A 14,535-nucleotide genomic window follows, 5' to 3' on the forward strand; every position below is an offset into this window, starting at 1 on the left:
GAGGGAGGACATCCCTATCCACAAATCAAGTGCTTTAAATAGCCATGCTAGAGTTTGAATGAAGGAAATCAGTCCAGATAACATCTTTGTGAAATGTATGCCTATGAACTCTGCATCACACAATACAAAGGAAATTGCCGTTGTCCTGTGGAAATAAGGTGAACAAAGTAGCTCAAAAATCCCACTCTTGTTGCCATGCATATTGCTGTATAGTTGAAACCGGAATCTCGAAGGTCGTTGAGATGGCAAGGCTTAAGTGACAAATGCTCAAATTGGAGAATGTGGACTTTAAGTTTAGAATGCAGAGTTCTATAATCATTCACCAGGGTGATACCAGGTTCTTTGATGTTGAACAATGCAAATCATAAGCATTAAAGATTGCAGGACCAGTGCAGCTGCCATTTCTATTGCTGCCGCCACAGCCACTCTCTCGGATGCTATTAAATGATGTATACTGAGTTCTTATAGCCAGCAATTGTACTGTGCACTTTAGTGGAATTTGTTGTGTTTAATCACCCAAGAACCCAGTGAGGTATCCACATTACTCAAGTTAGGGCACTGAGGTTTAAATTGCTGCGCCATTGCTCAGTTTGTGTGTTGTTGATCTCACCTGATCTGATTTGGGAGGTCTTTCTGGCTCCAAAATCCTGTTCTTTACCATCTCATGTAGAACTTTCTTGCCCTGAACGTGAAGGGAGTCAAACTTTTCCCAGGTTCCAAGATGTAATCCCTTAACACATAAAGCAAAGGGAATTGCTTAGAGAATTTTTCCCAGTACCAAAGTGTCTGTAATAACCCAGAGTGGCTTCCATGTCCTGGAAAATAGCAAGCACAGTCAAAGGAAGTATCTTATAAACGCCCTTCCTTTTTATAAAACAAATTAAGATTGTTTTTTTTCAAAGCTACTACCACAGTGTCTTCCAAGATCAGAAATACCTTATGCAGCTGGCCATAGCTCAGACACACGAAAACATGTGTTATCTAGGGCCAAGGACTTGGAATACCACTGCATCTGTAGAGACAAGCATCTCACTTCAACATACAACTTGCTCGTGGAGTAGCTGATCCACCCCTGCTGAACTGATGAGGAGTAGGACAAGAGTAGATAATATTGGGCAGCAAAAGGCCCAAACTGCAGGTGCATCACCCCTAAACATTTGGGGTAGTTAATATGCTTCGGTCCATTTGAATTGGGGTTCTTATTCTACCCAAAAGCACATGAGAGGTGTTTTCTTTGGTGGACTCCCTGCAATTCAGTATTACTTCATTATTTACACTCTAACAATGTGGATTAATTTACATTGCTCTTCCTCACAGACACTGACTTACAGGAAATATAGCAAGACAAAATCATATTCAGTATGTCTTGCCATGTTTTTAAGTAATGCACATTTCCTTTTTCCTCTTCCGCTTTTGGATTCCAAAACAGGAGTATGTCTCTTGGTCAACTGCTTCCCTCTTGGAGGGAAGAATGGTACTTTCCTGTGACAGTGTTTCTTAGACTGTGCCTTAGTGCCACTTGCTTATATAGTTTTTAAAAAGTTACTGGGTACTTCCTGAATCTAACAATGGAGTTCAGGCATATGCATTTCTAACAAGTACCCTTTCATGGAATCTGTGAAAGGAATGGCTTACCAGATAAGGAAAAGGAGTTCCAGGGGGCAGGGGATCATAAAAGAGCTAAAAAAAATTAAGTGCAAACCTCCCTTTTTCAACATTTACTTCAAACATAAGACCAGAAGTGGATGAGGGCTCAGTTAAACAGGTGACCAGTTTCCGTTCCACTGGGGGCATGGCCTGCCCAGGTTTTTTTTTTTTTAAGTGTATTTATTTTTATTGGAAAGTCAGATATACAGAGAGGAAGAGAGACAGAGAGGAAGATCTTCCACTCCCCAAGCAGCCACAACAGCCAGAGCGAAGCTGATCCAAAACCAGGAGCCTGAAGCTTCTTTTGGGTCTCCCACGCGGGTGCAAGTGCAGGGTCCCAAAGCTTTGGGCCATCCTTGACTGCTTTCCCAGCCCACAAGCAGGGAACTGGATGGGATGTGGGGCAACCAGGATTAGAACCAGTTCCTGTATAGGATCCCAGCACTGGCAAGATGAGGACTTTAGCTGCTAGGCTACCTTGCCGGGCCCTGCACAGGGTTTTTAACACAGATTCTCTGAGGTTACAGCACAAACTGATTAGTGTCAGCAGCTTTGCCTAGCAATTGGGTCTTGATATAAGTGTGTGTGTGTGTGTTCCCTGTATATGACAGCCATATTTACACATACCATGAATAAAAACTAAGTGTTATGGGTGGCCACAATCCAAAGAAATGAACATATGGACAAAGGCTCCAGCCAGGGGATACAGAACCCATACTGGGCTTTGTATTCAATGTATTCAACGTAAAAGTTGTGCAGATTCCTCTTACAGAGACGAGAAAAAGCAATGTCTGAGGATATAGACAGGCATCAATGGCAAGGACCTTTTGCAACTGGGTGGGAAGCACACATCTTTCTTTTCCCTCAAATTTGGGTTACAGTTAGTAATCTATAACATATGAGATGATAAGTCCATAGATAAAGGAACTGCATCTATTTATTTCCTTCGTCATGTGGGATTTATAGCTAGCATTCATAAAACAATCTAACATTAGAGGAAGTGATAAACAAAAGGGAGAAGAGACCAAAATAGTTCATTGGCATCTATTAAAGATACTTTAGCCTTTGCAGAATCACCTGTATTTTTTTCCTTACAGCTTTTGAAAGGAATGTGAGAAATAAAATTATTAAGGGGAGGATAGGCACATAGATCAATATAGATAGGCAGGTAAGAATTTCAAAATAAAATTTCTGCTTTTATACAAATCTATTGAGAAATAAGAGGCTGCACCTTTCCTCTCTTGACAAAAGCATGAAGTTCTGCTTCTTTTCTGAGCAAAGCTGTTGTAAACAGTTTCATTTTTATAATCTCTTGTTTTAATAAAGATTCAATTTATGTATTTGAAAGGCAGAGTTACAGAGACGGGGGAGAGAGAGAGAGAGAAAAAGAGAGAGAGAGAGAGAGAGAGAGAGAGAGAGAGAGAGAGAGAGTGTGTCTTCTATCCACTGGTGTACTCCTAAAATAGCTACAGCTTTTGCAGCTGGAACAGGCCTAAGCCAGCAGCCAGGAACTTCTTGGTCTTCCATGTGGTCAAAGGGGCCCACGCACTCGGGCATCTTCTGCTGCTTTCCTAGGTATACTTACAAGGAGTTGGAACAGAAGTGAAGCAGCTGGTTTTTGAACCAGCGCCCATGTGGGATACTGATGTGAAAGGTGCCTGCTTAATCCACAGTGCCACAGCACCAACCCTTGTAAGAGTTTTCTAATGTTGATCTGTTTTTTTTTTTTTTTTGGATGTTTTAGAAATATTCTTTTGAACTAAGATTTTTTTATTAATTATTTTGCATTATGTGACAGTTTCATAGGCTCTGGGAATCCCCCACCCCTCCCCATGCCCTTCCCCCATGATATTTTAAAATTGCTGTATTGGGATGCAGTTTTCCTCCTTAGTTGATCATTTCTCGGGTAAATCATAGTCTTAGATGGCTAATTTTTAAAATATTTTATTTATTTATTTAGAATTTTATGGTAAAATTCTATAGGATCTGGGATTTCCCCATTACCCCCCCCCTCAAATTCCCACCCAGGACTGATTTTCCCCATATTATTACAATAGTATAGTCCCTTAAAAGCAATCATAAGTCCATCAGTCTGTTATTTAAGTGTGCCCTAACATGCTGGTGCAGACAATATCAGACAGTCCAGCATCTCATTGTCTAGATGTGTCCAATAGTTTCATTGGGAATCCATCTTTGATTTGGAAATAGGGATGCATTCTGTCTTCACATCTGAATATGATAGTCTGTATTACACCATCACTACACATTCCCTTAAATGAGAAGCCACAAAACAAAGTCAACAACAGGCATGAAGTCAAAATAAATTTTAAAAATTTACAGCACCATGGAGTTGGAAAACACGCCCGCTGAATAACCAATGCATGGATGAAGAAAACACAAATGTCTCTTGGATAAAATTATGCCACCATGTGATCCATGGGCCAGCAATGAATTCAACAAGGAAATTATTTGCAAGAAATGAAAATGAAAACAAAAACATCAAAACACAGAGAATGCAGCAAAACAGTATGGAAAGGGTTATTGATCTTACAATACAATAAAAGCTGCTTTAGAGAGAACATATGGTATTTGTCCTTTGGGGATTGACTTATTTCACTGAGCATAAGGGTCTGTAGTTGAGACCATCTAATTGCAAATGGTATAATTTCCTTCTTTTTAGGTGGCTAATTTTTCATTAGTTTTGTTAAAGATGTTGTTTCTATAGATACTTGAAAATAGTTCGCTGACAGAATGCCTCATTCAGATTCATCCCAGTGGCAGTGGCATATTGAAAAGAGCAAACATTGTGGAGCCCGTAGCATGGGCTGGTGGGTGTTGTGGGTTCGTTCTGCAAGTCGCTTTTGATCTTTAGGATTCATCTTCCTTCTGTATGAACACGAATGGCAAGATGGAGTGGACGTTGGGCATATTTGTTAAGATTCTGCTTGGATGCCTGCACGCCATTTAGAGGACCTGGGTTGCTCCCATTTCTACCTTGCTGTTAAGGAGTTATCTGGGAGGCTGAGGGGATGGATCAAGGAAGGGTGAGACTCAGGAGGAACAGCTAGCCACCACTTCCAAGACTTAGGTTGACTTCCCATCTTCCAGCCCCAGCTGCTGTAGGCATTTGGAATGTAAATGAGTGAATGGAATGGAAGAATAGATGGAAGAATCATTCTCTCACTCTCTTAATATCTCTCCTCTCTCTCTCTCTCTCTCTCTCTCTCTCTCTCTCTCTCTGTTTCACACACACACACTTCAAATAAATAAAACAAGTAAATTTAAAGTTGAAAAATTTAGTCCCTCATTATATTCACCTTTTGATGAGCTAGTTTGAGGAATTCATACAATAAAAATTCTTTACAGGAGTACAGAAATGTTTTAAAATATGAGAAAATATCTGCCGACTGCTGTGAGGATTAAATCATGCAGTGCAGATAAAATCGCTCTATACACTATAAATTATTATCGCACAATCAATACAAATATAAAGAGCCTTTGTTGTCTCATCCTGAATGGTCCCTGCAGAGTGTTGGCTCATGAATCACATTTAGAGACATTGCTAGAATATTCTAAACAATTCTAGACAAAAACGTATAGTTTACAAGATAAGAGAATATTGATCTAAGGCTCATCCACGTTAGAAAAGTGGAGGTAAGTTAGGTAGTTCAGGGGGTTTCGTGACACTCCACTTGGGATTTGAAACTGAGTAAATTTGAGAGACAAGACCAGTGAAGTATTTGGTTCCATAAGGAAGGAAGGAGTGGGTTCCGGGGAAAGGTGTACCAATACAGAGAAAACCGTGAAGGTAGAGACAGGGAGAAAGTATCTTCTGGAAAGACCTGGGTTCTGGGCCCACGTGGAAGTGTGGAAATGTAGAAGAAAGCGGACTCCCTTCTATGACTGCTTAGAAAGTTTCAGTGTATAAGCTTATGTTCAGGAATAGTTAACGTTTCTCGGATTGAATATTAAGCTTCCTCCAAGCAAAACAACTCAACTGCTAGAGTCAGCCCTAAACTAGTGCCAAGAAAATAGTGCTAAATTAGGATGCTAGGCGAGAGATGACTCAGTTAAGTATCACAGAACTCTCAACTCATAAACTATCTCTTTGTAGTCCTTGAGAACGTCAGAGATTACAAATAAATTTACTGGCTATTTCCTTAAGGCAAGGAAATGCCTAAAAACACGATTCAGCTCTTTAAATCCAGTTTCCATGTTTTACTATAATGGCTTCTGAACAAAACTCATTTTGTGAAACCATTTTCAAATGTTTTAGTCTAAGACCTGAACAAATGTTCTTAGAACCAAAGAAGTGTTATGAGTATTGACTCAAAACCTCTTAAAAAAAGTAACTGGCACCTCGAAACTGCACTTTTCTATTATAAGCACATAAGGAAATATATGTTGAATACAAAATTGTGTATATATGGTTTAAGTCTATGTGCAGCTTAATGTAGCCAGCTTCTGACTGTTGGGAAGATTTGTATCTTAAAATGTTGCACAAGTGTTTCACCAGCAAAATTAAAATAAGAAAAAACTTGGAAATTAATTATTGTGTATTTCATACGTAGCATCCAATTTCACTTCCATTATTCCTGGATAACTCTTTTTCCCCTGATTTGAGTATTAATGGTCCTGTCTGGTCAAATGCAACATTAGTTGAAGTTTTAACTGAGGCTACAGCATCTATGCATATGTGTTTGATTTCCTAAAACCCAGCAGCATGGTGTTTCAAATATTTAGGCATATTCCTTTGGCTCTGGTGAGCATGTATGCATGCAAAGGGACCTAGCATTGTAAATGGTTATATACACAGAAAAATAAATATGTACAGAGTAAATAATCGAAACCCTTAAAATACATAAATACAGCATTTCTTAGAATCCTGTGGGATAAGCAAATGGAACTGAAACAATTGATTCTTTTTCTATGAGATGACATCCATCTTGCAATTTTCATTCACATGCTTTGGCCTGAGGGTGAGTTTTTTCTCTCTTAAATCTTAGAGAATCATAAAAGTTGAGTCTTGAAGCTGACTTTTAGACCATGTATTTCTTCCCCCGCCTAAGTGTGACTTCATGCCTGCCTGCTTTGCGTTCTGAGCATATGCTCCTCTGTGAAATAAAAATGCCCTGCGCTGCTCCCTCTCTGACACGTGGAGATACTGTAGCATAGCTTAGCCTGATGTCCATCACTTTAACTTTCCAAGGTGAATGAAAAGAAATTTTCTTTCTTAATCTGTATTTCAATGTGTGGAAGTGGTATTTGTAAGAATATCATCTTCAAATTTCTTATATTTTTTTAATGAACTTGCTCTGCTTTCTTATTTTCCATATAACAGGGAAAGTACAATTGTTCATGTTCATGAGTGTCAAAAGGGTCTGGGTTCCAGGAACCCCTGCAGATACCCAGATCCTTGGTTGCTCAAGGCATTTCTATAAAAAGGCATAGTGTTTGCATGTGATTATGCACATCCTCTCATATTGTTGAAATCATCTCCAGACTACTTATATAATTGTTACATTTTATTGGTGAGGGGTTGCTAATAAGAAAAACAAGTCTGTCCATGTTCAACACGGGCACAGGTTTTTTTGGGGCATATTTGTGGTCTATGGCTGATTGAATTCGTGGATGCGGAACCCAGGAATGCAGGGTTGACTGTGGTCATCTCTTTCTGCTTTCCTTTAATTATTCCTCCCTATATTTGATGACCGTACCTTTCTATACTTAAGAATATACTGGAGGGGCCATCAGTGTGACATAGCCTAAGCCTTTGCCTGTGACTCTGACATCCCTAATGGATGGAGTTCAAGTCCCAGCCATTCAACTAACTATCCATCTCCCGAGTAAGGGTCTGGGAATGCAGCAGAGGATGGCTCAAGTGCTGGGCCCCTGCACCCACGCGGAGACCTGAAAGAAGATCCTGGCTTGTGGTTTCAGCCTGGCCCAACCCTGGTCATTGCAGTCATTTAAGGAATGAACCAGTGGATGAAAAATTCTCTCTCTAGCTCTCCTCCTCTCTCTGGAACTCTGCCTTTCAAAATGAATACATTTTTAAGTGCACATTGTTCTCTGGTGTCTACTTTCTCATTTGTTTCCCTCATCAGACTCTGGGCTCCTTAAAATAGTTCTAAATTTGTACATCTAGCCACCAGTCCATTAAATATCAGCTCATGTTTCATAAGCTAATGAATAACTTCATTAGATCAAACTGCAGATGGAATGATTTAGAAGTGCATCAGGATAATACGATTTCTAAAGATTTCCCAGTGGTCTTTCCCCTCTATCCCAAAGGTGTCTGCAAGACACTAGCAGGAAAACAAAACCTCCCCAACATCGGCTCCCAGGCTGCTCTCAGAGAGCTCCCTGGAAGAGCGCATGCACACACAAGCTGATGATCAACACTAATGAGACTGTGACTGTCTTCATCCCCCGATGAAAGGAGGCCTGCAGTCATGAGCGCATTTTGCTCTAATAATCCAATAAGTGCTTTTGAAAGGATACTTACATTTGTCATTTGGATAAAACTCTAAAAGTAAAGCCACATAGTACAGAAAATAAAGGACACTTCTCCACTCCCCAATCCCAAGCAGAAATTCCAAAGATTTGACCAAAACTCCTCATGGATTAATCACTTCTTTGTACGGAAAACTGTAAAATCTCTTTTGCACTATAAAGGCCAGATGTTACTGTGAAGTTGTAAGTATCTGTGGCTCTTTGTGTTCGCCCGTTGTACAGCTGTGTGTAGGTGCACATGGGACCAGAGTGGAAGCTATTACCCAACCCAAGTTTTTCTAAGTTTAAAGAAAATTGTGACTGAATTGCTCATGGTGGATAATTTGTCCCCTCACCAAGGCCTATCATGATTAGAGGACAAGGTTAATCTCAACTGAGGAAGCTTCTAAAATAAGAAAACTGCTAACCCAAGAAGAGGATGAATAGGAATATCATTTTTATATAGCCAAAGCTAGTCTCATCATCATATTCTTTTACTACATTTGACCTGAAACTAATTTTTCCAGTTTCAAGCTTACCAAAATACATTCCAGAGGTCAATCAAGTATGTTTTGACCACACTGTATTTAGACTATCTTGTACCAAAGTTCCCTGTATTGGCGATTATAACCATTCATTCTAAATTTAATTAGGAGTCAGAGTTTTAACTCAAGAGTTTCTCTTTCTAGCCATAGAGAATTATTACAAGCAATTTACTCCAACATTAATTTCTCTGAAAAGATATAGTTCAAATGAACTTGGAGCATGTATGAGAAGTTAGCCCGATGGTCAGAAAGCCAGCTAGAGTACTTTGGACAAAGAGGTACAGCATAAGCCATAAGTGTGGATTTGACACCTGATCTAGGCAAATCCTGTTTTTCACCACTGAGTCTTCTAGGCTCTGGCAAAGTAAGTGGAAGGGTCAACACACAGGCTGGAGAGTAGAAAGCAGAGACATGGAATGAAGGGGTTGTGTGTATAGATGGCACACAAACCTGTTGAATAACAAAGCCTCAAGGCAAATCACACACACACACACACACACACAACTATGGTTGGATTAGAAACATGTTACCTTGAAAAACTACTGGTATTTGACTGGTTTTAACCTACAAAATGCAATTTCATGTGAATCAACATAATAGTGCAAATTGCCTTGGGTGAGTGTTATGAAATGCTCTTCCTCCACATGCAAAATAGGGCTAAAAATCTCTGGAACATAAACTGCATTTTTTAAAGTGAAACAAATACAGATTTTGAAACTCTGAAATAATGATGTTCTTCTTTTTTGAGATATATTTATTTATTTGAGTCACAATTTATATATATTGAGTCATATGTGTGTGCGCGTATATATATATATATATATATATATATACATATATATATATAGAGAGAGAGAGAGAGAGAGAGAGACTGTTTTTCTGCTGGTTCTGTCCTCACTGGCTTGCACCAGTACCCAGGAGCATCATCTGGGTCTCCAGCATAGATAGTAGGTGCACACAAAATTGGACTTCGTCTGCTGCTTTTTCCTGATCATTAGCAGGGAGCTGAATTGAAAAGTGGAGCAGCTATGACACAAACTACTGCCCATATTCAATGCTGGCCTTGCAAATGATGGCTTTCTCCGTGATGCCATGACACTGGTTCCTGGAATACTAAGGTTGTACAGTGTCAGAGAGCTATAAACAAGGGAGTTTATTCCACCATCTCATGAAAGGCAGGCAGCAGCCTCTTAACATAAAACTCAAATCTCAGTGTATTGAGAGTTTCGCACAGTGCTCGCATGGGCAGAACATATACTAAAATTGGAATGATACAGAGAAGATTAGCATGGCCCCTACGCAAGGAGAGCTTTGCACAGTGTGCCGAATACATAATATGTATAAACTGATCATGTGCACAGACTGAAATTCATCAAAATGGTCTAAAGCAACCTAAAAAACTTTGCTGTCTGTCTACTGGAATGGTTCTTGAAAGCCACACTTTTGAAAGGGGCTCACTTGCATTCCCCAAAACTGATAAGGAAGAGGACGGTCCAGCCGAGGCCCCTGGACCTTGACGGCCCAGCTCCATACTCTGAAGATTCACTTGTCATCAAAGCGGGAGGAGAGTCCAACCTGGGCCCTGCGGGGCAGCTGGGAACTCTCAGGGAAAGTGATGCTGGAGGTGGGGACTGAGGCCAGGAAGTGCAGTTTCTCCTCCTTGGTCTGGATTTGACCTTTTTTTTTTTTCTTTCTTTCTTTTAAGGAAGAGAATGAGTTTCCCCAGAGCATTAAAAGGAGGATTAAGAGAATTAGTGGACTTGGGTTGTTTTAGTTTTAGAAAATGATCTCGGAGAGATTATCTAAATTCCCTTTACTTTAGTTTCCCTGTGAGAAAAATGAAAAGAACAAGACGTGGGGCCTCCCCATCACAAAGGGGCAGATGTTAAAAATCTAAAGGATTTTGACTTCCAGAAACGAAACGCATGTGCAGCACACGAGTCTTGTGTTAAGGTGTGTGAACATGTGATGTTAACCGCACTAAAGATAAGGATGCGCAGTTGATATCTTCCCGTTTTCCTTACAAAAACACAGTGGCCAACTGTGTTCCTCAAGCCAAAACTCTGAGGAGCAACTGGTTTCCAAGTAAAATGCTAAGTGAGGAGATGCCTCCTGGAAGATAAGAGACTTGCAGTCTGGTGTCTAGAATGCTTTCCAGACAAAAGTCTATTTCCTTTCCTTTTTTTCTTTCTTTTTTTTTTTTGTGAATGGCTGTAGTATTATTCTTCAGTCTGCATTTTCTCCCAAAGCCATTCATAAAATAAAAACAAAACAAAATAACAACAGCACAAAACTTTCTCTGCACAGTCTGGAGCCAGTGGGTGCCAGAGGCTGGGAAAACATCTTGGCAGCCATAACCGCAAGCAGCATTGAAAGTATTCAAGGGTCTGTTTGTTTGGTGGTCTGAAAAGTATGAAGTGCTGTGTCTAAGGGTGGCTGGTAGAAGTTCGGTGACACGAACTAGGCCGGGAGCCAGGGCTGGCAGAGTTTCAGGCATTGTCTTCTCCCTCATTGAAGTGTCAGGACCTAATTCATGGAAAATTGGGTGAGCTGGCAGCCCTTTCAGAGGATTTCATTGAGCCGCAGTGTGCAGGAGTCTCATGAATGCAGGATCCTCCGCCAAGAAAGGAGGGGGATTTCTGAGCAGGAGGAGCCAGTCAGCCTGCAAGAATGTGTGTGGATTTGAACAGTTTGGGAGTAAACATGTGTACAGGTGTAAGCGGCAGGGGAAAAAAACGGTGGAAGAACAGTATTCTGTTCTTGCAAGTGACCCCATTTGAAACAGATCCTGTCCTAGCACACGATTTTGAGTCTTATGAGGCAAGCAGTCCTAAGCGTCCTTGGTTCACTTCCACCTGGAGAAAATAACTCAAAGCTGGGCTTCTGTGATGATGTCATCTCTACTGTGATTTAAAGTCAGAAGCAAGAAATTCTTTTTTTTTTTTAATTACTTATTGTTTTTAATTCATTAATTACATTGTATTATGTGACACAGTTTCATAGGTACTTGGGTTCTCCCCACCCCTCCCCAAACCCTCCCACCATGGTGGATTCCTCCACCTTGTTGCATAACCACAGCTCAAGTTCAGAAATTCTTTTTTAAATTACCTTGCTATTTATTTTCTTGTTGTCCTGTTTATCTAAAAACGCCTCCAATGATTTTTTTAAAGATTTATTCATTTTATTACAGCCAGATATACACAGAGGAGGAGAGACAGAGAGGAAGATCTTCCATACGATGATTCACTCCCCAAGTGAGCCGCAACGGGCCGGCGCGCGCCGATCCGAAGCTGGGAACCTGGAACCTCTTCTGGGTCTCCCACTTGGGTGCAGTGTCCCAATGCATTGGGCCGTCCTCGACTGCTTTCCCAGGCCACAAGCAGGGAGCTGGATGGGAAGTGGAGCTGCCGGGATTAGAACCGGCGCCCATATGAGATCCCGGGGCGTTCAAGGCGAGGACTTTAGCCGCTAGGCCACGCTGCCGGGCCCCCTCCAATGAATTTTGTATAACATCTTAAACTTGGAGGCGATGTAAGACAGTATCAAAATATAGTAATTCTGAGAAAAAGAAAATGGATAAGAGCTCATGATACATAGAGTCTGCCCTAACTTCTCTTATTTGGATCACGGAAAAGAGGATCATCAATTTTGTTTCTTATAATTGTTACCAGGAAAACATGTCACTGGCCACAGCCAAGTGGTTCAGGTGTATCTGCAAATTTCAGTGACATGAGCAAACCCACAAAGTAGGAAAAAATATTTGTAAGTGTATATTTAATAAGGAACTAGGGTCCAAAGCATGAAAAGAGCCCTTATAATTCACTAGTGGGAGGAAAACTTGGGGCCAGCACGTGGCATAGCAAGTAAAGCCGCCGAATGTGACAGCAGAATCCTGTATGGGTCCAATTCCTGTCTCAGTTGCGCCACTTTTGATGCACCTCCCTGCTAGTGATCTGGGAAAAGCAGCAGAAGATGGCCCAAGAGTTTAGGCCAGTGCTACCCACGCCGGAGACCCAGTCTAGGATCCTGACTTCAATCTAACGCAGTCCTGGCTGTTGTAGCCATCTGGGAAATGAGCAGATGGAAGATCTCTTTGTCTCCCCCTCTCTGTAGCTCTGATTTTTAAAATAAATTCTTGACAGAAAAGTCTCAATATTTTAAATTGACAAAGATTTACCTATGGAAGTTTAAACAAATGGCCTGTAAGCACATGGAAATATACTCAACATCATTGGTCATGAGGTGATACCCAAATTGGATTGAATATTCAAGTTGGATATTCAACTTCATATACATTGGGATGTCCATAATAAAAAAACACATATAAAAACAAACATTGGCATATATGTGGAGAATCTTGAAATCTCACACCTCACTAGTGGAACTGTAAAATAAGACAGCTACTTTTAAAAACTGGCATATAAGTGAAACATAGTTAATATATCAATCAGTTATTTCACCCCTAGGTGGATATCCAAGAGAAGTTAAAACATTCCCTTACACAAACTTGTATGTGAATGTGCCTAGTAGCCTTATTCATAAGAATTCACAATAGCAAAAAAAGTAGAAACAACCCAAACATCCTTAAACTGGTGCATGGATAAATGCAATGTGGTATAGCCACACGTGGAATATTGTTTTATGTAAAAAAAAAAGAGTTGCATTACTGATTTTACAACCTAGATGACTCTAAAATACGCTGTCAGTGAAAGAAGCCAAATACAAGAGACTATATATTACATGACTGCATTCACATGAAATGCCCAGAATAGGCAAATTACAGAGACAGAAAGTGAACCATTGGTCAGTTAGGTACCAGGGAAGGGACCTTGACTGGGGACAGCAGAAGGAAATGGCAAATGATTGCAAGTTGGGGTATAGGGAAGATTACGATGTTCTAAAGTTGAATTGTGATGATGGCTGCACAACTCTCTGAATATATTAAAATATTTTTGGATTATATATATTTTTATAAATGATTAGCCAGTCATATGCTAAATGAGAGAATTAAAAGATTTGTAAATGAAATCTCAGTAATGCTTTTGTAACAACTAAATTAGTAGATTAGACTCTTCATTCTTAAAGTGTAGACAGACTGAAAACAAAGAGAATCAAATCGTTTCCTTTGGTATAATTTGGGATGTATGTCAGAGTCTAACTGGGATTTGTTTTAACTGAGATAACCTTAACAGATTTTGAGTAACATTCTCTAGATTTGGCTAACCTACTTAGACTTTACACTTGCTTCTTTGCTTAGCAGGCAAGTTTCATACCCTTGTTTTTAGAGTGTAATATCGCCTTCTCTCTTTCTTCCTCAGCCACAGCAAGTTGTTCAGAAGAAGCCTGCTCAGGTAAGAAATGACCATGTCTTCTCTCCTCCCAATTAATATAAAAACTAGAGTGACATTATCTTGAGAGAAATCCCATATTAAGCCATTGACTGGTGTTTTTCTAATTTTGATTTGGTTAGCACTGCAGTAGTTTGAAAAGTTTCTATATCTGTCAAAGTCAGAAATAAAATCATCAAAAAAAGGTATTCAGTATATAAACCATATATAAACTTGAAAATAAATCTATTTAATTAAATGTCCTCAAAAGAAAAGCAAGTATTAACTCCTACCATGTTATTGAAGGATTTTTAAAAATTAGATTTTGATTTTATTTTCCATCTGTCTGTATTTTTTTTCACTTGATTCAGGATTTGTTAGTTGCAAAATGTATGTTCAATGAATTATTCTATGATATATGAATGATCCCAAAACTGCCAAAGGAGATTGAGAAATTGGGAAATTTTTAAAGATTTATTTACTTATTTATTTATTTAAAAGGCAGGGTGAGAAAGACAGAG

The 14,535-nt window shown here is 39.8% G+C and overlaps 1 protein-coding gene and 1 non-coding gene across 2 annotated transcripts in view; both read left to right on the forward strand.

Moving 5' to 3' along the window:
* Positions 1 to 14,535, forward strand: part of HMGA2 (high mobility group AT-hook 2) — a 123,335-nt gene that overhangs the window by 95,905 nt on the left and 12,895 nt on the right. The window contains exon 5 of the mRNA XM_058673212.1: positions 14,006 to 14,038. Within this exon, the coding sequence (XP_058529195.1) occupies positions 14,006 to 14,038 (33 nt within the window). The remainder of the gene's footprint in view (positions 1 to 14,005; positions 14,039 to 14,535) is intronic.
* On the forward strand, positions 9,921 to 10,027 carry LOC118757672 (U6 spliceosomal RNA). The gene has a single exon (XR_004995327.1). It is a non-coding gene; the product is annotated as a U6 spliceosomal RNA (small nuclear RNA).

The sequence above is a fragment of the Ochotona princeps genome, chromosome 15 (genome assembly GCF_030435755.1).
Source record: "Ochotona princeps isolate mOchPri1 chromosome 15, mOchPri1.hap1, whole genome shotgun sequence".
Classification (NCBI taxonomy): domain Eukaryota; kingdom Metazoa; phylum Chordata; class Mammalia; order Lagomorpha; family Ochotonidae; genus Ochotona; species Ochotona princeps.